The 27194-nt window shown below is 45.6% G+C and overlaps 1 protein-coding gene across 1 annotated transcript; it reads left to right on the top strand.

Moving 5' to 3' along the window:
- Window positions 1–188: 188 nt before the first annotated feature.
- Window positions 189–26013, top strand: LOC309548336 (histone H2B 1.1-like; the record flags this gene model as incomplete). The annotated part of the gene is made up of 2 exons (XM_082248274.1): window positions 189–542; window positions 25690–26013. The coding sequence occupies 2 exons, from the start codon at window positions 189–191 to the stop codon at window positions 26011–26013; spliced, it is 678 nt and encodes a 225-aa protein (XP_082104400.1).
- Between the last annotated feature and the right edge of the window lie 1181 nt (window positions 26014–27194).

The raw sequence follows: 27194 nt of genomic DNA, 5'->3' as shown, positions 1-27194 counted from the left end.
AACCAATCATTAAATGAGGAAAAAAATCATGACGTCACTCCCCATCACATGACTGAGTCTTCCAATAGAAGAGTGAGGAGGGAGGGTGCTCATTTGCATAGGACCGCCTATATAAGCAGCACATGAGGGCGGCGCCAGCACACTTTTCTCTTCTCAGAGCGGAGGAAACATTCTTCTTATCCCTTATCATGCCTGAACCAGCCAAGTCCGCCCCGGCGCCCAAGAAGGGCTCCAAGAAAGCCGTGACCAAGAGCCAGAAGAAGGACGGCAAGAAGCGGAGGAAGAGCAGGAAGGAGAGTTATGCCATCTACGTCTACAAGGTGCTCAAGCAGGTCCACCCCGACACCGGCATCTCCTCCAAGGCCATGAGCATCATGAACTCCTTCGTCAATGACATCTTCGAGCGCATCGCCGGCGAAGCTTCCCGCCTGGCTCATTACAACAAGCGCTCCACCATCACCTCCCGGGAGATACAGACCGCCGTCCGCCTCCTCCTGCCCGGAGAGCTGGCCAAGCACGCCGTCTCCGAGGGCACCAAGGCCGTCACCAAGTACACCAGCGCCAAGTAATACCCCTCCCCCACCCATCACCCCAACAACACACAAAGGCTCTTCTAAGAGCCACCCACATACTACACAACCGAGCTGTCATACAATCTTCATGTATCGTACAATTTATTACCTTTACAAGTTTTAGCTGTTCGGATAACAGAAAATGAACTCAAAATAACATCATTAATAATCTTGAGATGAGAAGTAGGTCGGTCAGACTGGAAGGGGAATGAATAAAACCTTCCTTCTAATCTCATCCTTCTTTATTGCAGAGATCGTCTCCCCTTCCTGGCTCTATACATTTCCTATTCCTCGCCTTGTACTGCACACACCCAACTGCTCTAATCACTTCTGCTACATTGTTACAATGAGAGATTCTCCGCAATCTCCCGCCTTACATTGTTCCTTTATCTGGGGAGATCGTGGAGCTTTTATTCCACAACACAATGGGGGATAGAAGCAAGAAAAGTGAAACATTGTATCTGCTCAGTCATCTCAGATCGGCTAATCCGACACTGACAATTATTCATAGAAAATATCACTCTTTCCGGGACGGTCCCTTCACTTCCAGGAAATATGTAGAAATATTGTTGTTTTGATTTTGCACTGCTATTAGATGTTTGCTATAATAGAGATCTATGAAAAGTCTACGGAACAAATGTTTTCTGGGCTGAAAACCGAGAAAAATCTCCAAAAATTATTTGGATTCCTCCTAAAGACATCGCTGACCAATGAAGACTGATAATGAAACCGCTCACAATTCTGATTGGCTCAGATCTGAATTAGCCATTTTCAAATCTTCCCGCCTGAATTGTGAAAAACGTTACAGACAAATAATCAGTCCCATTATAACACCAAATCCCACTGAGATCATCAGATGAGATATTTATCCGAGAAATATCTTTAACACTTTATTTGTAGGCAGATTAGTACGGAATAAACATAAATGAAATTGGAAGATTATTGAATAATGTAAAGCATTTCCATATGTTCTCAGGATCGCAATCTTCCGTGTCTAAATATACAATGAGATCTCATACACATGTATGTCCGGCTCCTTCTTAGATAGAAGTGGGTGGCTCTGAGAAGATCCGTTGGGTTTGGTAACAGGGAAAAAAAAATGATTGGGTTTACTTGGCGGGCTTGTGGCAGTAATATTCGAGGATTTTACCGCTTTGGTGGAAAAAAATTGAAGCTGAAAACTGACACAAGTGACGTCATTTGGAGGAAGATGAACAGATCTATGAATAGAACTTCTACAATGTCGGCTTTAGCGGTATAATGCGGCTGAATCTTCCTAACGGCCAGTAGAATTATGGCGGGAGATTTAAATATAGCAACTCGGAGCCATCATAGGCGTGGTCTATTAATAGCAAAGAGGGGAAATCTGGAATACAATGTGTTCTGACATTGGAGCTCTATGTAGGTGTGCATGGTTTTGGTTGGAGGAGTTTAGCGGTGAGTAGACGATCAGCATAGAAAAGATTGGAATGAAAATAGATGAGAGAATGATGTCCTGTGATCACATTTCCCCTCATTACTACTCACCTGTATTACAAGTCTGAGTGCGATAAGAAGACAAAGTGTTTGCTTTTAGAGCGCCCTTTACCTGACAGTAATAATACAATTTATCACATTGATAAAATATATCCTTATTGAAGAATAGGAATAAAAACTGCGTATGAACGGCTCTTTGTACAGAGACGTGGGTGACACGTTTGTGATGCTACGATTAATATATATATAGTCAGAATAATTTCTATATATGCTATATTTTTTGCAGAGATCATCTCCACTTTCTGGCCACTTAATATTCATCTCCTTGTACTGCACACACCGAAGTGTTGTACCTGGAATGACCACAAGGTGGCAGAGCTTACTAAACTTTTATGCCTCACTCAAACATTGTTACAATAACAGATTCTCAACAATCTCCCGCCATAAAATTGTTACTTTGTATTTGGGAAGATCGTGGAGCTCTTAACTCGCAACACAATGGGAAATAGAAGCAAGAAAAACAAAACATTGTATCTACTCGGTCAGCCCAGTCAAATCTTTGTCTATTTGTATCTATTTAAAGAATCAGCAACAGATCAATGTACATAGCTAAATCCATGAGATGCCTGATAGGTAAATGACAAAAATATGTACAAAGTATCTGCTACATACAAATCTGATTACAATAATATCACCTCGGATAACAGTCCTTTATATAAGTTAGAAGTAGAAAATTGTTTCACGGAAATGTTTAGCTCATTTATTGGTGAAGTTACATACAATCTACAATCCTGCACCCCCCTTCGCTCCATAACTTCTGAACATCGCATAACCTCTGAGCTGGACAACGAACATCATTAAAGTATCTGGGAACAAGGCTGGACAAATACAAAGTGCTCTTTTTTTAAATGTATTATTATTTATGTTTTTTTTTTTTTTTTTTTTTTGTTAGGGTTTTAAGTGCTACAGAGTAAATATGGACATTTGAATTTAGTCAACTAGAGCAATAAAACCCCTGAAAAGCACAAGAAAAGAGATTAATAACCTGAAAATTATACAAACCCCCCCCCCCCCCCCCCACACACACACACACACACACACACATGTGTCCAAAGATCAAGTTTGCACCTTTAGAGCAGGTTCACCCACCAAACAATGAAATCTTTAACAAGTGGTGTTGCTGCTCAAATAATGTCTCTAAACTAACACATTATTGGTTCAAACAGTATATTGCTGCTAGCATTAACCACTTAATAGAGATGGCCTTGTGGTTCGCCCGGCAGTTGGTTTGCAGCAAATTTTGCTTGTTCGCTACCCGCCAAATTTGCGAACACATGGTGTAGTTTGCGGCTGCCATATTTGTTTACATTGGGGAGAACTTTGACCCATTAAACAGCCATCAGGTGGAACAGGACAGCCAATTGAAACATTTCTGCACATGGACAGTCCCCCTACCCTATAAATAGCCCTTACCTGGCGGCCATTTCACGTTCCTCTTTTTGCCAGTGTAGGGAGAGGTCTGCTGTGCTCATCAGGGAGAATTTTCTAGACACATAGCACTGTGAAGATCCACAAAAGTCCTTTTCAGGGCTGGTATTTCCGTATAGGCCTTCTACAGTCTCTTTTCAGGTAAGGGACAGGTATCCAGTGATTGCTTTAGGGGCAGTTAGAGATCGGCTGCAGTCACACAGATCGCTATGTTAATGTCCACAATAGTCCTTTTCAGGGCTGCTATATCGGTAAAAGGTCCAGTCTTGCTTCAGTATAGGGACAGGTTATCCAGTCTATGCTGTAGCGGCAGATAGAGATCGTCATCTGCAGTGACACAAATCGCTCTGTTAATGTCCACAAAAGTCATTTAAAGTGCTGCAATGTCGGTATAGGGTCTATTACAGTCTCTTTAGTATTGGGGCAGGTATCCAGTCTGTGCTGTAGGGGCAGTTAGAGATCGTCAGCAGTGACACAAATTGCTCTGTTAATGTCCACAAAAGTCATTTAAAGGGCTGCATTTTTTTGGTATTGCTGTGCAGTGCAGTACCTTTTGATATCATATTTTCTATTCCGCTATTCAATCTACACCCTTGGGGTAAAAAGAATTAAATTGCGGCATAGTCTGTACCAGTACGTGTGAGATACACCTTTCCAATTTTTGGGGTGCATCTTCCACCACCAGGGATTGCAGGGTGCTTCAGTTTGCCTCCTGTTCCGAACTGCTCCTACTCCTCATCCTGCCTTTCGAGTACAAAAAAGTAGTAATCGGGGCCTAGTCTGGGTCTGTACGTGTGAGATAGATACACCTTTTGATATAATATTTTCTATTCCGCTATTCAATCTACACCCTTGGAGTAAAAAGAATTAAATTGCGGCATAGTCCATATCGGTACGTGTGAGATACACCTTCCAAATTTTTGGGGTGCATCTTCCACCGCCGAGGATTGCAGGGTGCTTCAGTTTTACATAGTTACATAGTTACATCGTTGGTGAGGTTGAATAAAGACAAAAGTCCATCCAGTTCAACCTGTGTAGATGTGTGTGGCTGTAATCATCTTGCATACCCCTGAATGTTCTGATTCTTGAGATGTACGTCTAAGAGTCTTTTGAAAGCCACCATACTACCCGCAGAAACCACCTCATGTGGTAGAGAATTCCACAATCTTGTAGCCCTAACAGTAAAGAACCCCCCACGTTGCCTGAGGTTAAAACGCTTCTCCTCTAATCGCATTGTATGCCCCCGAGTTCTCATGCAATCCCTTCGACTGAACAGCTTTTTTTCTAAGCCTAGATCCCCATTTAGATATTTAAAATTGCTATCATGTCCCCCCTCAGGCGTCTCTTCTCCAGGGAGAATAAATCAAGCGATTGCAGACGCTCCTCATAATCAAGGTCCTCCAATCCCCTAATTAGTTTAGTTGCCCTTCTCTGGACTCTCTCCAGCTCCAACACATCCCTTCTGAGGACTGGTGACCAGAACTGGACCGAATACTCCAGATGAGGTCGGACCAGAGTTTTATAAAGTGGAAGGATTATAGTTTTATCTCTGGAATACATCCCTTTCTTTATGCATGCTAATATTCTGCTAGCCTTGGCAGCTGCCGCTTGACATTGCATGCTGTTGCCTAGTCTATCATCAACCAAGACTCCCAGATCCTTCTCCATTTTTGATTCTCCCAAGGGTTCCCCTCCTAACGTGTATTGTGCTTTTATGTTTCTAGTCCCCAAGTGTAAAACCTTACATTTCTCCACGTTAAACCTCATTTGCCATGTCTTTGCCCACTCCGTTATTTTGTCCAGGTCATTCTGTAGGATATCTGCTTCATGCTGTGCTGTTATTGTCCTGCCTAATTTTGTGTCATCTGCAAAAACTGATATTGAACTACTGATCCCGTCCTCAATGCTGTTTATGAATAAATTGAACAAGGTTGGTCCTAGGACTGAGCCTTGGGGGACCCCGCTTACTACCTCAGACCAGTCTGAGTATGTGCTGTTTATTACCACCCTTTGGATACGCCCTTTTAGCCAGTTCCGTATCCAAGAGCAAACCCTGCTGTCGATACCTGCAGACCTTATTTTATAAATTAAGCGCTTATGGGGAACTGTATCAAACGCCTTAGCAAAATCTAGGTACACCACATCCACTGGTCTGCCCCTATCTAGCTCACAGCTCACCTCCTCGTAGAATGTTAAGAGATTGGTTTGACAAGAACGCCCATTTGTAAACCCGTGCTGGTTACTACTGATGATGCTGTTGTTCTTAGCAAACTCTACGATATAGTCCCTTATCATCCCCTCCAGAAGTTTGCATACTACTGATGTCAGACTGACAGGCCTATAGTTTCCCGGTATATGCCTCTGACCCTTTTTGAATATCGGAATCACGTTAGCTTTCCTCCACTCCCCTGGTACATCTCCTGTCCTAATACTGTCCGCAAAGATCAGGAACAGTGGTCTGGATATAACCTTACTGAGTTCCTTGAGTACTCTCGGATGTACGCCATCCGGGCCTGGTGATTTGTTTGTGTTGAGTTTATCCAGCCTTTCCCTGATTTCCCCCTCTGTTAGCCATAGTGGCAAGTCCTGTGTATTACTACTAACTATACAGTCATGGTCAGTGTACCCCTCCGATTCCTTTGTAAAGACTGATGAGAAAAAAGCATTCAGTACGGTTGCTTTTTCAGTGTCCTCTGTAACCATCCTCCCATCATTGTTAATTATGTGTGCAATATGCTCTGCCCTAGTTTTTTTGCTGTTGATATACTTAAAGAATTTCTTTGGGTTTTTTTTGCTATCCTCCGCTATTTGTCTCTCAAAGTCTATTTTAGCCATCTTGATTTTGTGTTTACACTTCCTATTTGCCTCCTTGTATTGGTCGAAAGCCAATACTGTGCCCTCTGATTTATATTTCCTGAAGGCCAATTTTTTTCCCCTAATAAGTTTTTTAACGCTCCGGTTTAGCCAGCCAGGTTTGGCTTTGTCCCTTCTAAATTTATTTCCCATAGGAATGCACTGCAAGATGCCTTTGCTTAATATGTTCCTAAAGCATTCCCATTTTTCCTCTGTGGTCAGTGATCCCAGGGTTTGGTAAACCCTTTCCATCAACAAGTACAATTTTGGAAAGTTTGCCCTTCTGAAGTTAAGGGTTCTTATGTTCCCCACTTGCCTTGCTATATTGTTATTTACGCTAAATGTGATCATCCTGTGATCGCTAGAGCCCAGGTTGTCCTGGACTCCTACCTCCGAGATTAGGTCTGGGTCATTAGTGATCAATAGATCCAGGATTGTGTTTTCTCTGGTAGGGGAATCCACCAACTGTGACATGTAATTATCCTGTAAGGTTTCCGTGAATTGACGGCCCTTATGTGAGTGTGTAGTCCCCTCTCCCCAGTCAATGTCGGGATAATTGAAGTCCCCCAATATGATGACTGATCCTAGCTTTGCCACTTTACCCAAAAGTGCTAAAAATTCCAGCTCTACCTCCTCCCCTTGTTTAGGTGGCCTATAGCAAACCCCCACAATTACTTTTCCCTTTTCTCCTTCCCTATGGAGTTCTACCCACACGGATTCTAACTCCATACTCATCCCTTCCGCAATGTCACTCCTCTCTATCACCCTTACATTATTCTTGACGTAGAGACATACCCCTCCCCCTCTTTTTCCTACCCTGTCCTTCCGGTACACTGAATACCCTTGGATATTTGCCAGCCAGTCATGTGAGGGGTCGAACCAAGTCTCCGTTATTCCCACTAGGTCTATGTCCTCCTCATGTACTAACATTTCCAACTCATCCATTTTATTAGCTAGGCTCCTGGCATTAGCATATACCCCTCTTAGTTTTACGGAAGTTAAACGTGATTGGTTATGTTTATTCCTGTTTGGTCTGCGGTTCTCCCGCACAGACCTACCAATAGACGTTGTGGACCTACTGTCGCTGCTGACCCTACAGCTGCCTTCAGTCCTTTGCTCCCTCCTAACTGACTCTACTTCTGAGCCCTCCCCCCCGTCTCCTAGTTTAAAAGCTCCTCCAACTTGGTGGCCATCTTTCTCCCCAAAAGAGCTGTACCGCCCCCATTTTTGCCAGTTTGCCTCCTGTTCCGAACTCCTCCTACTCCTCATCCTCATCCTGCCTTTAGGGTACAAAAAATAGTAATCGGGGCCTAGTCTGGGTCTGTACGTGTGAGATAGATACGCCTTTTGATATCATATTTTCTATTCCGCTATTCAATCTACACCCTTTGGGGTAAAAATAATTAAATTGTGGCATAGTCTGTATCGGTACGTGTGAGATACACCTTTCCAATTTTTGGGGCGCATCTTACACCGCCGAGGATTGCAGGGTGCTTCAGTTTGCCTCCTGCCTGTTCCGAACTCCTCCTACTCCTCATCCTGCCTTTAGGGTACAAAAAATAGTAATTGGGGCCTAGTCTGGGTCTATACGTGTGAGATAGATACACCTTTTGATACCAAATTTTCTAAAAATTTTAGGGAAATCGGTGCGTGGTCCGACCACGTTATAGAACCAATAGTGGCTTCTGTGACCAATTGTAAGGTGTGTTTATCGGTCAGAAAGAGATCGATTCGAGAGTAAGACTGTTGAGGGTGGGAGAAAAACGTGTAGTCCCGTTCATCACCATGTAAGCACCTCCAGGGATCATACATGTCCTCATTTGTCAGAAGGGCAGCAAGGGCTGAGGGTCTGCGATTTATAGGGTTGGAGGTGTCTAAATTAATATCTACAATATCATTAAAATCGCCACAAAGAAGAATTGGATCTGATCTGAATGGTGCCAATTTGGCAAATAGGAGAGAGTAAAATTTATTTTGGGATGTGTTGGGGGCGTACACATTTACTAGGGTCATCCGAGAGTGTCCAAAGGTAGTGGATAAAATTAAGTATCTACCTTCGGGGTCAATTTCACAATGGTGTAGTGCAAACGTGATGGAGTCTCGTATGCCGATCATTACCCCTCTTTTTTTCTTTGGGGCGTTGGCAAAGAAGCAGTGAGGGAATTGTTTGTGAGAGCATTTTGGAGGGTTGGATTGTAGAAAGTGTGTTTCTTGTACACAAATAACATGTGCTTGAGAGGATAGGGCTTCCTTCCATAAGAGGTGTCTTTTAAATGGGGAATTGAGGCCCTTAGCATTGATAGAGGTGATATTGAGTGTCATGATGAGTTCTGTAGGTGGATACTAGTGAGTGGAAGAACGGGACCACAGGCTCCCGATCCCCTTGGAGAGGGAAACTGGAAGTATCAAACTGTAATACACGTAACAGTCAACAAACTAATAAACAAATAATATGAGATATCAAGAGATACTGCACAATAGTATCTATGCGGTAAGGGTAACAATTAATGACTAGACAATACCAAATTGGAGATATAAAGAGGCGCAAAACTGCCTCTAAGCCTGTGACTCAATGCAATAAACCAGTAAGAGGAAAAACGTAATAGCAAGAGTAAAAGAAAAATTGACAAGTGTGCTTGGCACACTATACCTCGAAGGTGTGGGTAGAGTGGTGATTCAACGACCACACCGGATCCAGTAGTGGCATGGAATACGTTGGAAGGGGAAGCCATTAGGTTTTGTTCCTGTCAGGAGAGGGACCTTGTTGAGAGGATGTATTAGGTTGAGACTTGCCATGGTGAGGGGTGAGAGGGGGAAGCGGGAGGAGACCCCAATTTGTCAGCTTCTTGTATCCATCTTTAGGTGACAGGATAGGGACCATTTGTTGCTGGTAAGTTACCAGGAGTTTGGTAGGGAAACCCCATTTGTAGATTATTATTTTTTTCTTGAAGGATGGACGTGATAGGTGTGAAAGCTCTACGCATCTCCATTGTGGCCGGTGACAAGTCGCTGAAGAGAGCCAAATCAGTGTATGGGGTCGGCAGGGGTTTTGACACCTTAGCTGTGTGGAGGATTTGTTCCTTCACATGGAACAAGTGAATTCTTGCCAGCACATCCCTGGGCACGTCAGCAGGTAGGTGAGAAGGTTTAGCGATGTGGTGGGCTCTGTCAATAAGCAAGTCGCGTGTATCCAAGCTTGGAAGGAGCACGGAGAACAAACGCTGTAGATACTGGGTCAGTTCATTAGGTTTAACAGATTCAGGAATATTTCTGAATTTTATATTATTACGCCTGGAGCGATCCTCCAGGTCTGCAAGTTTCAATTTGATGCGATGTAGCTCTTCTGCTTGGTAATCCTGAGTATCCAATACTTCATTGTGCGCTCTAGCGTGCTCCTGAACAGTGTCTTCTAAGTTGTCAGTTCTGACCTCTAGGCAATAAATTCTGTCTTGAACTTGTGATAGGGATAATTGAAGCTCCCTGTGCAGATCTTTCTGGAAGGTGAGTAGCATGGATTTAATAGCAGCCTATGAGGCTGCATTATCTGAAGCGGGAAGTGCTGCCAAAGCTGGGGCTCTGTCGCTGTCTGTGTCTGCGGACCATATTTGCTTCTTAGGATGGGGGCCTTTGTATGGAGATTGGGCAGGGGAGGAAGCGAGCCTCTTACCTCTGTCTGATGTCCCGACGTGGTGATGTCAGGTGGCGCTGTAGTGTCCATCTCTCCAGCACTGATGGATGTGGGAGGGTCGCTCGATGGAGGCGATGCCTTGGAATGTTGCACCTGGGTAGTGGAGGGAGTTGGAGACCGGCCGGTCTCGTTGTCGGCACCAAGCTGTGAAGGCCGCATATTGGTGGCGTTGAAATAGTCAGTGAGGCGGCGAGGTGCAGGCGGTTTGTAACCGCGGTGCGGCATACCCTGATGCCTTGCCTGTGTGAGGGTGGTCAATGGGGTGATGTGCGACTTGGGGATGTGGCTTCAGGTTCCAGTGGATCCGGAACGTGGAGCGGAGTGTCTGACTCACGCAATCATCATGGTCTGCGGCAGACCACGCACCCGTGTGAGAAGAGAGCTTAAATGTTGGACTAAAGTTACTACATCAATGTAATGTAGACGTGAGCAAGAGATTAAAAAGCATAGATACAGCCAAGGAGAGTTAATGTCATTCTGGGGGGAGATCCTGCTATATCTTGCTGGTTGGAGACTGAGCCTGGATATGGTCAGGTGGTTGCAATGTACAGGGTAGGTAGTTGGATATACGTCACTGCAGCAGGTAGGATATAGTGCAGGCAAAGAGTCTGGATGCAGCTGCTGAGGTATAAGGTCAGTTGGGGTATAATGCTTACCCGGCGCCCGGCGTGTGGAGCACAGTGGTAGGAGAGGTCGCGGCTTCTAGGACAGCTAGGCCGCAACCTCGGGCGCCACTCTAGCCGTATTTCGCGTCCCAGAAGGTGGATGGCGGTCCCGGGGTGCCCAGGCAGGTGGAGGGAGTCTTCGGATTGCAATTAGGGAGACCGTAGGAGCCCGGAGAGCTGCCGCTGGACCGGACGTCGGATCGCGGCGGCCGCTAGGAAAGGCCGCGGCTTCGGAGGTGATGTAGGCCCCGAATCCGGATCCCCGGATTATCGCCAGCGAGACTCCCAAGACTTGTACCAACCTGTACAGCGGGTCTCAGAGGGTGTTCCACGATGGTGTGGAGACTGTGGATAGGGTTTGAGCGGTGGATGGCGATGGATTAGAAAGCTGGTTAGACGGAGCTCCCCTCCCAAGCGTCCAGCTTGCTCGGCTTCCGGTCACGCCCCCTTGATATCAAATTTTCTATTCCGCTATTCAATATACACCCTTGGAGTAAAAATAATTAAATTGCGGCATAGTCTGTATCGGTACGTGTAAGATACACCTTCCAAATTTTTGGGGTGCATCTTCCACCGCCGAGGATTGCAGGGTGCTTCAGTTTGCCTCCTGTTCCGAACTCCTCCTACTCCTCATCCTGCCTTTAGGGTACAGAAAATTGTAATCGGGGCCTAGTCTGTGTTTGTACGTGTGAGATACACCGTTTTATATCCTTTTTTCTATTCCGCTATTCAATATACACCCTTTTGGGGTGAAAAAAATTAAATTGCGGCATAGTCTGTATCGGTACGTGTGAGATACACCTTTTTAAATTTGTTTGGCGCATCTCCTTCCACCGCCGAGGATTGCAGGGTGCTTCAGTTTCCCTCCTGTTCCAAACTCATCCTACTCCTCTTCCTCATCCTCATCCTGCCTTCAGGGTACAAAAAATTGTAATTGGGGCCTAGTCTGTGTTTGTACGTGTGAGATACACCGTTTTATATCCCTTTTTCTATTCCGCTATTCAATATACACCCTTTTGGGGTGAAAAAAAATAAATTACGGCATAGTCTGTATCGGTACGTGTGAGATAAACCATTTTAAATTTGTTTGGCGCATCTCCTTCCACCGCCGAGGATTGAAGGGTGCTTCAGTTTGCCTCCTGTTCCAAACTCCTCCTACTTTTCATCCTCCCTTTAGGGTACAAAAAAATGTAATCGGGCCTAGTCTGTGTTTGTACGTGTGAGATACACCGTTTTGTATCCTTTTTTCTATTCCGCTATTCAATATACACCCTTTTGGGGTAAAAAAAAATAAATTGCGGCAAAGTTTGCATATTTGACTGTGAGATACACCCGTGCGATACTGTTGTTGTTTTGTTCCGCTATTCAATAAACACCTTTCTAGGGCAAGATCATAAATTACCGAAAATAGGTAATAGGGGCCTTGGCCTGGGTCGTGGTGCTGCTGGTAGAGCTCCTGTTGCAAGGAGAGGACGTGGTCGATCTGTGCCAGCTACACGCACAAGTGAAACACCTTCCTCAAGTGTGAGTAGGCGACAGAACCTGCAGCAGTATTTGGTGGGCCATCATGCGCCTCTAGAAGTGATGAGGCCAGAACAAGTAGAGGCAATAGTAGATTGGTTTGCTGCTGACAGTGCCTCCAGTTCCTTCACATTGTCTCCCACCCAGTCTACTGCAGAAAGGTCAGAGTTGGCACCTGCAGCCAATGTCCAACCATCTTTCACCTCACCCCCTTGCAAATCAGGCAAGCAGTCTGAGCCCCAAGTCATGCAGCAGTCTCTTCTTCTTTTTGATGACTCTGTCAGCAGGGTTTCCCAGGGCCATCCACCTAGCCCTGCCCCAGAAGTGGAAGAGATTGAGTGCAGCGATGCCCAAACACTTATTTCTCAAGATGCCCAATCACTTATTTCTCAAGATGAGTACATGGAAGGACCATCGCAGCACGTCTCCGATGATGACGAAACGCAGGTGCCAACTGCTGCGGCACTCAGAATTGTGGAGACCGACAAGGAGGGCAGGGGTGAAGACTGGGTGGAAGATGATGTGGAGGACGATGAGGTCCTCGACCCCACATGGAATGAAGGTCATGCAGGTGACCTGAGTAGTTTGGAGGAAGAGGCGGTGGTCGCACAGAGCCACCAGCACAGCAGAAGAGGGAGCAGGGTGCAGAAGCGGAGCAGCCGTGCCCTAGACGCTACGCCTGCTACTGCCCAACGCAGCAAGGGAACGAGCGCACCAAAGCCAGCTCAAAGGAGTTCTCTAGCGTTTAAGTTCTTTAGAAAATGTGCTGATGACAGGACACGAGTGGTTTGCACCCTGTGCAATCAGAGCCTGAAGCGAGGGGGGCGGAGCCGGCCGGCGAGAGAGATGGACGCTTAGCAGCACAGCTCCTCGCCAAGCAGTCCGATCGGAGCCACTAACACCGCGGAGGGTCACCGCAGATCAGCCTAAGTTACTCCTCAGGATGCCTGGAGGTCGTCAGCAGGGCCCGGGGAAGCGTAAGGGGAAAACCAAGCCTGGTAAGCTTCTGAACTTCTTCCACCCGACGGGCGGGATGCCAAACCAAAATGGCGCCGGCGCTTCCTCCAGCGGCGCCTCGCGGCCTCCTCCTCGCACATCCCCTGCTACAGTACAGTCGGAAGGGCTACCGCTGTCACCTACAGAACCCTCGGCCACTGGTGAAGGGATGCAGGCAGTTTCTACCCCTAGATCAGCATGTGCCAGCCCGGCCAAATCAAAACTTAAGCTGCAGCTTCCAGAACATGAGGGAACTCAGGGAGGAAACATAGATGACACGCTGGTGTTTCATGACACCATATCCTCATTCCCCACAACTGGCAAACCTGTCATGGACTCCTTATTAAAAGAAATGATGATGTCTTTAAGGAGCTCAATACATGCTGACATGCTTCAGCTTATGACCCGCTGCAATACGGTGGTCGCAGCAGTCAGCGACAGGGTGGATCATATGGAGACCAAAATGGGGGAGTTTGCTGACACCTTTAATACCATGGTGGATGCCCACAATGAACATGAGGACGACATCACCTGGCTCAAAGCGAAAGTAGCAGATCTTGAAGATAGATCTAGACGCAACAACATTAAAATTAGAGGGATTCCTGAGACAGTAAAACCTCATGAGCTGGCCGAATTTCTCACCAACATCATGCAGGAAGCTCTTCCAGATGTACCCCTGTGCGACATGGCGATCGATCGCATTCATAGGCTACCTAAGCCGAAACATATTGCAGCCTCCCTGCCCAGGGACACTATAGCACGTGTCCATTTCTACACGGTAAAGGAGAAATTCATGTCCCTGGTGAGGAAAGGCACTGACCTTCCCCCTGCCTTAAACAACCTCTCCTTCTATGCCGATTTATCTGCGCATACAATGAACAGAAGGCGTAATCTCTTTACGGTCACCAAACCCCTCAGGAACCATCATATTCCGTATAGATGGAATTACCCAGCAACTTTAGTAGTGACCAGTAGTGATGTCGCGAACCTAAAATTCGCCGTTCGCGAACGGCGAACGCGAACATCGGCAAATGTTCGCGAACCGGCGAACCGGGCGAACCGCCATAGACTTCAATAGGCAGGCGAATTTTAAAACACACAGGGACTCTTTCTGGCCACAATAGTGATGGAAAAGTTGTTTCAAGGGGACTAACACCTGGACTGTGGCATGCCGGAGAGGGATCACGCAAAAAAAAGTTCTTAAAAATTATAATTTTTTGATAGAGAGCCAATTATTGGAAAAATTAAAAAAAAATAAAAATAAAAAATTTCTTTGGATTTAGCATCTGGGGGGTCTAAAAAGTGTACCTGTGAAGTTTCAGCTCTGTAGCATGTCCAGAACCCCTAAAAAACAGCATTTGTCTTATATTTTCAGGAATATGGCTTCTCTGCGGCTGGCTTTTTCTCTTGCAGGCATTTAGCGGGCATTTTTTTAGGCAGGCATGTCATTTTTTGTATTTAGTGTCTGGGGGGTCTAAAAAGTGTACCTGTCAAGTTTCAGCTCTGTAGCATGTCCAGAACCCCTAAAAAACAGCATTTTTCTTATATTTTCAGGAATACGGCTTCTCTGCGGCTGGCTTTTTCTCTTGCAGGCATATATATCAGTGGTGGGTGGGCAGTGGCACAGTACACTCTCTGTGGACCTGACAGCAGTCACTGGCACCCAGGCAACTGCAATTTAAAATATATATATATATTTTTTTTACTTTGCAAGCTGCTGTGCCACTTTATATATCAGTGGTGGGTGGGCAGTGGCACAGTACACTCTCTGTGGACCTGACAGCAGTCACTGGCACCCAGGCAACTGCAATTTAAAAAATATATATATATTTTTTTACTTTGCAAGCTGCTGTGCCACTTTATATATCAGTGGTGGGTGGGCAGTGGCACAGTACACTCTCTGTGGACCTGACAGCAGTCACTGGCACCCAGGCAACTGCAATTTAAAAAAATATATATTTTTTTTTACTTTGCAAGCTGCTGTGCCACCTTATATATCAGTGGTGGGTGGGCAGTGGCACAGTACACTCTCTGTGGACCTGACAGCAGTCACTGGCACCCAGGCAACTGCAATTTTAAAAAATATATATTTTATTTTACTTTGCAAGCTGCTGTGCCACCTTATATATCAGTGGTGGGTGGGCAGTGGCACAGTACACTCTCTGTGGACCTGACAGCAGTCACTGGCACCCAGGCAACTGCAATTTTAAAAATATATATTTTATTTTACTTTGCAAGCTGCTGTGCCACCTTATATATCAGTGGTGGGTGGGCAGTGGCACAGTACACTCTCTGTGGACCTGACAGCAGTCACTGGCACCCAGGCAACTGCAATTAAAAAATATATATTTTTTTTTTACTTTGCAAGCTGCTGTGCCACCTTATATATCAGTGGTGGGTGGGCACACAGTGGCACTGCAGTGGGCACAGTACACTCTGTGGACCTGACAGTAACTGGCAGCCCAGGCAACTGCAATAATAAAAAATATTTTTTTTTTTTTTCAATTTATTGCAACAAGATGCTGTGCCACCGTATATATATCAGTGGTGGGCAGTGCACTGCAGTGGGTACAGTGCACTCTGTGGACCTGACACAGCACTCACTGCAATTATGACAGAGGAAAAAAAAAAATTTTTTTAAAATGCAAGGTACTGTGCCTGTGCCACCCGAAATGAGTGTGGTGTGCACACAGTACAGTCTGTGGTAGGTCTGTGGCCTCTCACACACAGCGGGCAGGCAACTGCAGTGTACAATAGATATATATAGATATATATATATAAGGAAAAAACTCTATTACCTTACCAGCCCTTAAAAGGGCTTTTGGGGACACTATATATATATATATATATATATATATATATATATATATATATATATATATATATATATATATAAATAAAAAAAAATCCTCAATTACCAGCCCTTAAAAGGGCTTTTGGGGACACTAGATAGATATAGATATATATAATATATATATATATATATATATATATATATATATATATATATATATATATATATATATAAGAAGAAACAACTCAATTACCAGCCCTTAGAAGGGCTTTTTGGGGTGCTGATATTACAGCAGTAGTGGACCAAGAACACTGCAAGACCAGGAACACTGACTAACTGTCCCTAGCTTAACAGCAGCAGCAGCAGCAGCAGCAGCTCTCTCCCTACTCTCACTACACACACTGCTTCAGAATGATCTAAGATGGATGCTGCCCTTGCTTATTTATAGGAGGTGGGAGGGTGTGGGAGGGAGGTATGCTGATTGGCTGGAAATGTGTCTGCTGACTGTAAAGTTCAGGGTCAAAGTTTGCCTCAATGATGTCTTATGGGGGGCGGACCGAACATCGCATATGTTCGCCGGCAGCGGCGAACGCGAACATGCTAAGTTCGCCGGGAACTGTTCGCCGGCGAACAGTTCTATACATCTCTAGTGACCAGGGGAGACAGGGATTACAGGATTTCCTCGCTGGAGGATGGCCTAGCCTTGCTGGAAAAATGGGGGATACTGGACCCGGACAGAGAGCCAAACCCCTCCCAGGTGGACTGAAATCGAGCTATATATAACTGTGGTGACCCCAACAATTCTTACTACCCAGCGACCATGCTCCAGCGGACATGCTCGGCTAACGACTGTTTCTCTAATACCCCCTCCTCAAACGGTTCCATACCGTACAGACCCCCCTGTGGAGTCGCCTTTTTTTACCCTCTACGTGCCACCTGCCGAGGGCACTCTTCCCCTGACTCTCTTTTGTTATTTTCTTGTTAGACTCTGTACTTAATCCTGCTCTTTTCTTCCCGGTGATTCGGATATACCACTTTGACCGGACCTCACGGGCGGCTGCCCTCATCGGCTTCTCCTCACCAACCAGCTCGCCCGGTGTGCTCGGACTCAGGACCTCCGTTCCAGCGTGATACCAGTGAGTACCTCTCAATTATCTGTGCAGACTTTATCTCACCACATTCGCCACAATGTCATTTCAAATACTTTCACTCAACGTTAATGGCCTGAACAGTCCTCATAAGAGACATATGCTCTGGAGAGAGCTTAAGACCCTAAAATGCAAATTGGCAGTTATACAGGAGACCCATTTTATGAATGGCAATCACCCACAAATCTCATCTAAAAATTATCCTCAAGTGTACTATGCTAATGGCCCCAAGAAGAAATGTGGAGTAGCAATATTGGTAAGGGAATCCCTGGACTTTAGCCTGCTGTCTCAATTTACGGACCCTGAAGGCCGTTTCTTGGTTCTTTCCTGCACTATCAACAAAGCCACTTATACTATAGTGGCGGTGTATGCCCCCAATACAGGTCAAATTTATTTCCTGAAAAAGCTCTGGAAACAAATTCAGCCGCTAATTCAGGGCCATGTCCTTCTTTGCGGTGACTTTAATGCTGTCCCCAATTTCCAACTGGACGTTTCACTGAACTATCCAAGACGCTTCCATCGAACGGATCTGGCAAATTTTCTATCTACAACGGAACTTTACGATGTGTGGCGATGCCTCAACTCGTCGGAGAGAGACTATTCCTTTTATTCTAAAACCCATCATTCCTACTCGCGGATAGATCTCTTTCTCACGAATAAATTTTTGCTACAGCGGGTCTCTCGCGCATCTGTGGGTTCCATTACGTGGTCGGACCACGCCCCTGTTATTATTCAAATCGGGGACGTGCCCTTCACCACAAGGGCCAACAGATAGCGATTTGACGCCAGCCTACTTGCCAAATCGGAGATCCGGAGGAATGTGTGTTCTAAACTCACTGAATTTTTTGCACTTAATGATGATTCAGTGAAGTGTCCTTTTGCATTATGGAATGCCCATAAGGCATTTATGCGAGGAATATTGATGTCAGAAGGGGCAAGGGAACGGAGGCGTAGAAGACAACAATTGGATACTATCCTTGGTTCCATTAAACGTATAGAGCAACTTAATAAATGTAACCCCACTGCAGCTGGCGCGGAGCAGCTTTCCAAGCTCCAAGCGGAGCTGAGGGTCCTTCTGGTTGGTCAGCACTCCAGAGCTCTTCGTAGGCTCAAAGCCTCCCATTATTCTCATGGCAATAAAGCGGGTCGACTGCTGGCGGCCCAATTGAAAGACAAAATATCGAAACAAAAAATTCAGTACCTACTACATCACGCCACGGGAGAGCGGCTCACCAACCTGAAGGACATAGCGGATGCCTTTAGTCAGTATTATGGTTCACTGTATAACCTACACTTAGACGATTCAACACCCCAACCTACTCCATCGGACATTCAAACATTTTTGTCTTCTATTTCCCTCCCGAGCCTAAGCCCCTCTCAATTAGCACAACTAAATGCCCCTATCACTAATCAGGAAATCATGAAGGTACTCAGATCTTTACCGAAGGGGAAGTCTCCGGGACCGGACGGCTTCTCTTCCGAGTATTACGGTGCATTCCTGGATATCTTGACCCCTTACCTTGGCAGGGTGTTCCATCAAGCCCTGACGGCGGCTACCTTTCCAGCCGAGATGTTGGAGGCCACGGTGGTCACACTGCCAAAACCCGGTAGGGAGCCTAATAAACCGCAAAATTTCCGACCCATTTCGTTACTAAATGTGGATTTAAAGGTGTATGCTAGGGTCATTGCCAACCGTATCTCCCAGTGTCTTCCTGACCTTATCAAGTCAGATCAGGTGGGGTTTGTGGCCGGAAGGCAGGCCACAGATGCCACCAGGCGACTGGTGGGCCTTATTCATCATGTGGCGGCCCGCGGGATCCCCACTGTGCTCCTGTCATTAGACGCCGAAAAGGCGTTCGACCGGATTCATTGGGGATATCTGCGGCAGGTATTGGAGAAGTTCGGCTTTGAGGGGGAGATTATCCAGGCCATCATGTCCTTATATACGGTCCCATCTGCTAGGGTCTTTACAGAGGGTCTGTTCTCTGAAAGTTTTAGTATTACAAATGGCACTCGTCAGGGGTGTCCCTTGTCGCCCCTGATTTTTGCCATGCTCATGGAACCCTTGGCGGAAAGGATGAGATCCCACCCGGGTGTCACGGGAGTTAAACTTGCAGAATCCCCCCCTCATGTTATCTTGCTATTCGCGGATGATGTCATATTGGCCTGCACGAACCCCGAGGAGTCTTTAATGCATGTTCAGGGCGTTTTGGGAGAGTTCCAATCAGTCTCATACTACAAAGTCAATGAGCTCAAGTCCAATCTTCTAGGGATACATGTGGAACACAGTATGCAGACACAAATCCAACAAGTAGTACATTATCAGTGGCAAAAGGACTCATTGGACTATTTAGGTATCAAGCTGACCGGATCACCGGACTCTCTTTACAGGACCAATTTTTCCCCCCTACTCCAAACTACGACACAGGATCTCCTGAGATTGAGGAAATTCTTCCTGTCCTGGTCAGGGAGGAACGCGGCATTCAAACACACTGGAGCATGAAGGCCCCCATTCACACTAAACTGGAAGCAGTGTAGTGGCCTGCTTCCAGCTCATCATCCAGGATAATGTTGTCCTCGTTCTCCCCCCCCCCCATCCACGGATAACACCAGGGATCCCAGAAAGGTTTAAAGCATGCTTTTCTTGCTTCTCCTCACCCCCCCCCCCCCCCGGCACCATCCTCCTCTGACTCCTCTTCTGACTCCTGCTGTTGACTTGTCTCAGATGGAGTAGCACCCACTGGGAATTCATCCAACATTGCGACTTCCTCATCTTCCTGCTCCTCGACGGCTTGATCAATGACAAAACGCCATGCATGCTCCAGAAAGAAGGCATAAGGTACAATGTCACTGATGGCGCCCTGGTTGTGACTGGCCAGTTTGGTGATCTCATCGAATGGCCGCAGAAGTCTGCATGTGTCACGCATGAGCAGCCACTGGCGAGGTGAAACAACAGTGTGACAACAGTCACTGGCCAATTTTTTGTAGAACTGGTGTGATAAACCTGTGGCCCCCCAATATCACAGATTGAAGCGGGGTGTTATATACCTTGTTCCACATATACTGCGCTTCTCTAGAGACTTTTGTCACAGGGTAATTTAAAAAATGACAGGCAGAGGAAGAGGCAGGCCCTTATGCAGGGATGGTAGGGCAGGAGCAGTAGGCCGGGGCCAAAGTGTGAAGTTTCAGAAGGTGTGTTTGATTACGTCAAAGGACGCACCAAATTTGGTTGAGTGGCTCACTCAGCCTTCCTCTTCTGCACCCTCCTCATCCTCTCTATGTGCACCCTCTTCACTCTCTGCTGTGTGCACCCCCAAAGACACCGCCACCAACACCTCCACCTCCACTACCATATACCTTCCGCTTGAGTCACTGGAATTATTTTCCGATCCATCACAAGACATTTGTGATGTGCAGCCATTCTTGGCATCGGATCAGGAAGAGGGGGTAGCAACAGCCGCCACTCAGCAGTCTGACGACAGTACCCAGATCAGCCCAAGGAGGTTGGTCCCGCTGTTGCTGCCGACTCCAAGATCTCGAATGTTAGTGGTGGGGAAGGTGACGTGGATGATGACGTGTCTATAGACGTCACATGGGTGCCCACAAGAGAGGACGAGGAGGGGAGTTCAGAGGGAGAGACGGTCCAACAGATAGGGAGGAGAAGCAGGCGGAACTTGCATTGCACAGGAGGGACAAAGCAGACTGCAAATGTATCAGGAGCGAGCCATCAACCATGTACGGTCACATCTGGCGCTCCAGGACGCCAGAACATGGCTCCGCAGTGTTGGCTTTTTTAATGTGTCCGCTGTTGACAACAGTGTTGCCATCTGCAGCCTTTGCAGTCAATGCATAAGTCGCAGTAAGCCCAACACTCACTTAGAGATGACCACCTTAAGAAGGCACCTGACCTCCCATCACCGAGCCCAGTGGGAGCAACGCCGTCAGAACCCACAAAGCCACACTCCAGGCTCTCACCGTCCCGCCTCTTCTCCTTCTCCTTCTCTTCTCTCCTCACAATTGTCCTCCACTCCACCTTCCATCATGCAGTCCTCATGTTGTTCTGGAAAAAGGCAGGCTGTTGGAGCGTAAAAAAAGTATGACGCCGGATAACCCTCTTGCCCAACGGTTGACTGCTGGCTTGTCGGAACTGATAGCCCGCCAACTACTGCCATATCAACTGGTGGACTCGGAGGCCTGTCGGAAATGTGTGGCCATTGGAACACCACAATGGAAGGTCCCAGGCAGGACTCCTGTCTTCTGCGTCTCCTCCCTTCTCCTCTATACCCAATGGCATGGCTTCTCCCCCTTCGGTCAATCGGTAAACGTGTCTCAAGACTCGCTTCCTGATTGGCCAGGAGGAGGATCCGTGTGACAATAGCGAATTTTCTTTTGTTTTTGTCACACAACTGGGTGGGCTCGAGGCACAGTGTTCTGCGCCCCAAGCCCACCTATTAAAGCCTCTTGCTAATCACATGGCTAAAAAAAAGCCCCATTGAAGTCCATGCGTCCGTCGCCCCGCATGCAGATTAGGGGCCTAGATGCATGGATGGGGGGGGGGGCAGTGCCCCTGCGCCCCCAATGCACCAGCCACCACTGGTGTGCTATGTACAGTGTCATATTATGTTCTGCCATTTCACTTGTTAGTATTGCAACCTTTGACTAAATAAAGACATACAAAAAAAAAAAAAAAAGAAGGCTTTGCCCAATCAGTGCACAGAGTACTCTCAGAGCCGTGATTAGAGAAATTAATGATAACTCTTTCCAATCATGGCTCATTGCTATTAGACCCACCCCAGATCAGTGGCAGAACTAACAGAGTCGTAACAGTCACTATTGCGACTGTGTCCTGAAGTTCCGCCACTTTGGGGGGGGGGGGTCCAGGGGGGGTCCAGTCCAGTGGCGTAGCGGGGGGGGGGTGCAGGGGGGGCAAGCCGCACCGGGCGCAACATCTGGGGGGGGGGGGGCGCATCCGCAGTGTCGCTCTGTCTGTCTGACTCTGACATACACAGTTCACACACTTTCTGCAGCTGCCTTCATCTTTAGGCTGGGAGATGTCCAGCGTGGCCGTCCTATGGCTGAAAATGGTGGTATGCCGCCTCACCTCACTGCTCGGTCAGTTTAGCAGCGAGTGAGTCAGCAGCCTGGCGATGTCACAGAGTGGGGGTTTTTTTATCACCTGATTAGAGCCAGAGGCTCTAATAGGCTTCAAAAAAGGGTGGACACGGGGCACAGAGCAGTGCGCCCCGAGCCCACCCATTGTGTGACAATAGCGAATGAAAATTCACTATTGTTACACGGATCCTCCTCCTGGCCAATCAGGAAGCGGGTCCACTTTCCTAATAGGCCGAAAGGCGAACGCATGCCATTGGCCATGGAGGAGGCGGGAGGACTCGAGGAGACGCGGGGAACTGAGGAGAAGCCGCCGCTGCAGGTAAGTCTCTGTGCATTGAAGGGGGTACGCTGGTCTCTCTGCATTGAAAGGGGGCACGCTGGTCATTCTGCATTGAAAGGGGGCACGCTGGTCATTCTGCATTGAAAGGGGGCACGCTTGTCATTCTGCATTGAAAGGTGGCACGCTGGTCATTCTACATTAAAAGAGGGCATGCTGGTCATTCTGCATTGAAAGGGGGCACGCTGGTCACTCTGCATTGAAAGGGGGCACGCTAGTCTCTCTGCATTGAAAGGGGGCACGCTGGTCATTCTGCATTGAAAGGGGGCATTCTGGTCTCTCTGCATTGAAAAGGGGCATGCTGGTCATTCAAACTTGCATTTAGATGCATTTTACTTTAATTACATCAGTTTTCATAACAAACAATACATGTGCTTAGGGGGTAAGGGTTTCTTTAACTAACCTAGTGGAAGAGACTCGAGTGCTAAAATCCTGCGGGTTGGGGGCGCAAATTACTTGCCTTGCCCCGGGTGCTGACAACCCACGCTACACCACTGGTCCAGTCCATTTGTTCATTCTTTCAGCCATTTTCGGTGTGTGGCCGGCTGCTGAGGGGAGGCAGAGCTGAGCACTGTTATAGAGATCTATCAATGAAAAGTCTACAGAACAAATCTTTTCTGGGCTGAAAATGGAGAAAATCTCCGAATAGAATACTTTGGATTCCTCTTAAAGACATCGCTGACTAATGAAGGCTGATAATGAAACCGCTCACAATTCTGATTGGCTCAGATCTGAATTAGGCATTTTCAAATCTTCCCGCCTGAATTGTGAAAAACGTTACAGACAAATAATCAGCCCCATTATAACACCAAATCCAACTGAGATCATCAGATGAAATATTTATCCGAGAAATATCTTTAACACGTTATTTGTAGGCAGATTAATCGATTAGTACGGAATAAACAGAAATAAAATTGGAAGATTATTGAATAATGTAAAGCATTTCCATATGTTCTCAGAATGCAGAATCCCCCCCCACTGCTACATACAGAAAATGATAGCGAAGGGACTTCTCTCATAGATCTCAAACTTTCTATATGATGGGAAATAAAGTATTACATGTTTCATTATCAGATCTGTATATGATCGGGGAACTGGCCGATAATTAATGTTTCATCTTTCAGACATTACATGTAGGCGTTACGAATTTCCCCCCTACATCCTAAAATAAACAAAAAATGAAAGGACTGGTAGAAATCTGTAGTAATCATCATGACAGTTAGTGCTGAGCTCTGATTATTTTACCCCGGAGTCATCTATTGATCCATCAAACGGTTCTCTGCATGTTTTATTGTAAGAATGTGTGAGTGTGGCATTATAGGTGTTTAGGAGATCTGATTGTTGGTTTCCTCACCTAAGATTGTGATCCGGGTGAGGGAACAACGTGCTATATATTTATGTATTTATTTTTTTAATATTTGTTTATATCATATTTAATATGAAGGAAGGAAGGATGTGATCTCCTTACAGGGACTGGCTGTCATTTTCCTCCATCCTTTGATCTCCAGAAGATATTCAACAGCATTAGAGATCATTGAATATTAAATACCAAACAAACATCCCCCATCTGAAAAGGAACACAGATCTCAGATCCCCTTCACACTCCTTGGAAGGAAAAATAGATTTTATTATCGGAAGAGAACGCCCAGAACTGTGATTGGTGCAATTTTCGCATTTTATAACTCATATTTCCCGCCGGAATATTATGGAACGTTCCGATTATCTCAGATAGAATAATCCGACACTAAAATCTGATATCTCTTCCTCCGGGAACATCGATCAACCGCCCTCTGAATTGTCGGGCAGTTTATCTAACCATGCATAATAAATACGTTCGAAATATAAATGTCACATTTCTTCCAGTCTTTTTTCTTTTACTTCACAATACAGAATCCGCCCTGCTAGAGAATGTTTCCTATAGAGATCAATGAAAAGTCTACTGAACAAGTATTTTCTGGGGGGGAAACGGAGAAAGATCTCAGAATACATTTCTTTGAAATCCTCATAAGAAAGACATTACTGGCTGAAGAAGGAAACGCCCACGCCTCTGATTGGCTCAGATTTCCTATTGCTCCTTTTTGAATTTGCCGCCTGAATTGTGAAGAACGTTACAGAGAAATAATCAGCTCTATTATACCGCCAAATCCGACACTGAGACCTGAGATCATCAGATGAGACATTTATCCGAGAAAATTAACATATACACATCTGTATATGATCGTGGAACTGGTCGATAATTAATGTTCCATCTTTCAGAGATGAAGTAGTTACAGATTTCCCTCATATTAAAACCAGAATAAAAAAAAGTGAAAGTGTTGGTAGAAATATGTAGTAATAATGACACTGCCAGATACATTTGTACAATGAATTAAAAAAACAAATGTTTCGTATTTGATCAGTCCAGTTTTGTAAATAGAAATAGCAAAATATTAACAATGTTTCTAAGTAAGGGCAATATATATAATCATGATATGTCAGAAAAAATGTACAGTGTATCAATAAAGGAAACATTGCGCTTCTGATAAATTACATCCGTTTCTATTCAGTAAAACATTTAAAAGCTTCTAAATAAATTAACTTCTCTGCAGTGTAATAAATGACTGAACCCCGCCCCCTTCTCAGCATGTCTCCCATCAGGTCCGCTCAGCCTGTGAAATGTCTGAAGATGTGTGTCTTTGTTTCCTTTTCACAATATTTGTAAATTTAAATGATATGAAATTACTATGAACAATTTCATGAAACTGGTTACTTTGTTTCTGGTATAAAGTGTTAAGTTTCCTGTTCAGTGTAATCTCCAGGAATAAATCGAAAATAAATGAGAAGAAGGAATAAATGAATCTTCTGGAAATGTATTGCTGTGTTGCATTATTATATCTGAATATAATATAATAATTAGGAGCCTTATAAATTAATAAGATTATCTTTATTTTGTAATGAATGGTGTGACTCCGCCTCTTTCCCAGGAAGGTTTCCATCTGGTCCGCTCAGGCTGTATATAAGGAGGGCGGGCAGACAGCTGATCTCAGTCTGTCTTTGTAGCAGAGAATCATCATGTCTGGTCGCGGTAAAGGAGGAAAGGGTCTGGGGAAAGGAGGCGCTAAGCGCCACAGGAAGGTGCTCCGGGACAACATCCAGGGCATCACCAAACCCGCCATCCGACGTTTGGCCCGCAGAGGGGGTGTCAAGCGAATCTCCGGACTCATCTATGAGGAGACCCGCGGAGTGCTCAAGGTTTTCCTGGAGAATGTCATCCGCGATGCCGTCACCTACACCGAGCACGCCAAGAGGAAGACCGTCACCGCCATGGATGTCGTCTATGCGCTCAAACGCCAGGGCCGCACTCTCTACGGATTCGGAGGCTAAACCCCAACATCCACCGCTTACCCACTTCACCCCAACAAAGGCCCTTCTCAGGGCCACCCACCTTCTCATACAAAGGGCTGATCATTCACAACTCCCAACACATTTATCGTGTAACAAGAAGAATTTCCGCTAATTGTTTAACTAAGAAATGGAGTGCTGCGATGTCTAGCTGCCCATACACTCTGCAATCTGATTGTTCAATCTGCTTTACATTTACCAAAGATATGGAAGAACAGGACAATATTACACATATAATTGGTTGGGCAGTTGATGTATAGAAGATTTTCCGAGCTGAGTGAGGAGAATATACAGTTTATGTTGGAACTGAACCTAAAAATCATTATTTCATGATGAACAGAATGGAGATCACTAATACTGAGATGATGATAGAAATACAACACAGATGTAATATTTCTGAACATTCCGATTGTGATACAGGAAGAACAAATCTGTGCATCTGCTATCTGTACAAATTTTAGATCAGAAAGAGGGGAGAGAGATTTGATTTTTAGTTGCATAGTTCTATACAGATGTGATGATGAAACGTGTAATACTTCCTATCCTATAGAAAGGTAGAGATCTATGAGAGAAGTCATCTCCCTATCATGTTCTGTATGTAATAGTGGGGGAGGGGGATTCTGCATTCTGAGGACTTGAAATAAAAGAGAATATATGGAAATTGTTTTACATTATCCAATCATCTTCTTGATAATAAAGCATTGATGATATTTCTCGGATAAATGTCTCATCTAATGATCTCAGGTCTCAGTGTCGGATTTGGCGGTATAATAGAGCTGATTGTTTGTAACGTTCTACACATTTCTGGCGGGCAAATTTGAAATCAGAGCTGTGGGAATTTCCATAATCAGCCAGTAATTCCTGCTGAGGCGTCGAAAAGGAAATGTGTTCTGAGATCTTTCTCCGTTTCCCCCCAGAAAATACTTGTTCAGTAGACTTTTCATTGATCTCTATAGGAAACATTCTCTAGCAGGGCAGATTCTGTATTCTGATGGGTAAAATCAATGACTAAAACTGTACAATAATGTTTTAACGATGTTTTTTTATTCTTAAACTACCGCTAAAGGGACCGGTGATTGTTTCCCGGAAGAAGAGGATTCTATATGAGGAATTTTTCAATCACATCTGATATATATATAAAAATTAAGATCGAGATTTTATTT

Source organism: Pelophylax lessonae (assembly GCF_965119305.1).
Source record: "Pelophylax lessonae genome assembly, chromosome: 2".
Classification (NCBI taxonomy): Eukaryota; Metazoa; Chordata; class Amphibia; order Anura; family Ranidae; genus Pelophylax; species Pelophylax lessonae.
The sequence above is the reverse complement of the archived record's forward strand: the minus strand, read 5'-3'. Positions and strand labels throughout refer to the sequence as shown.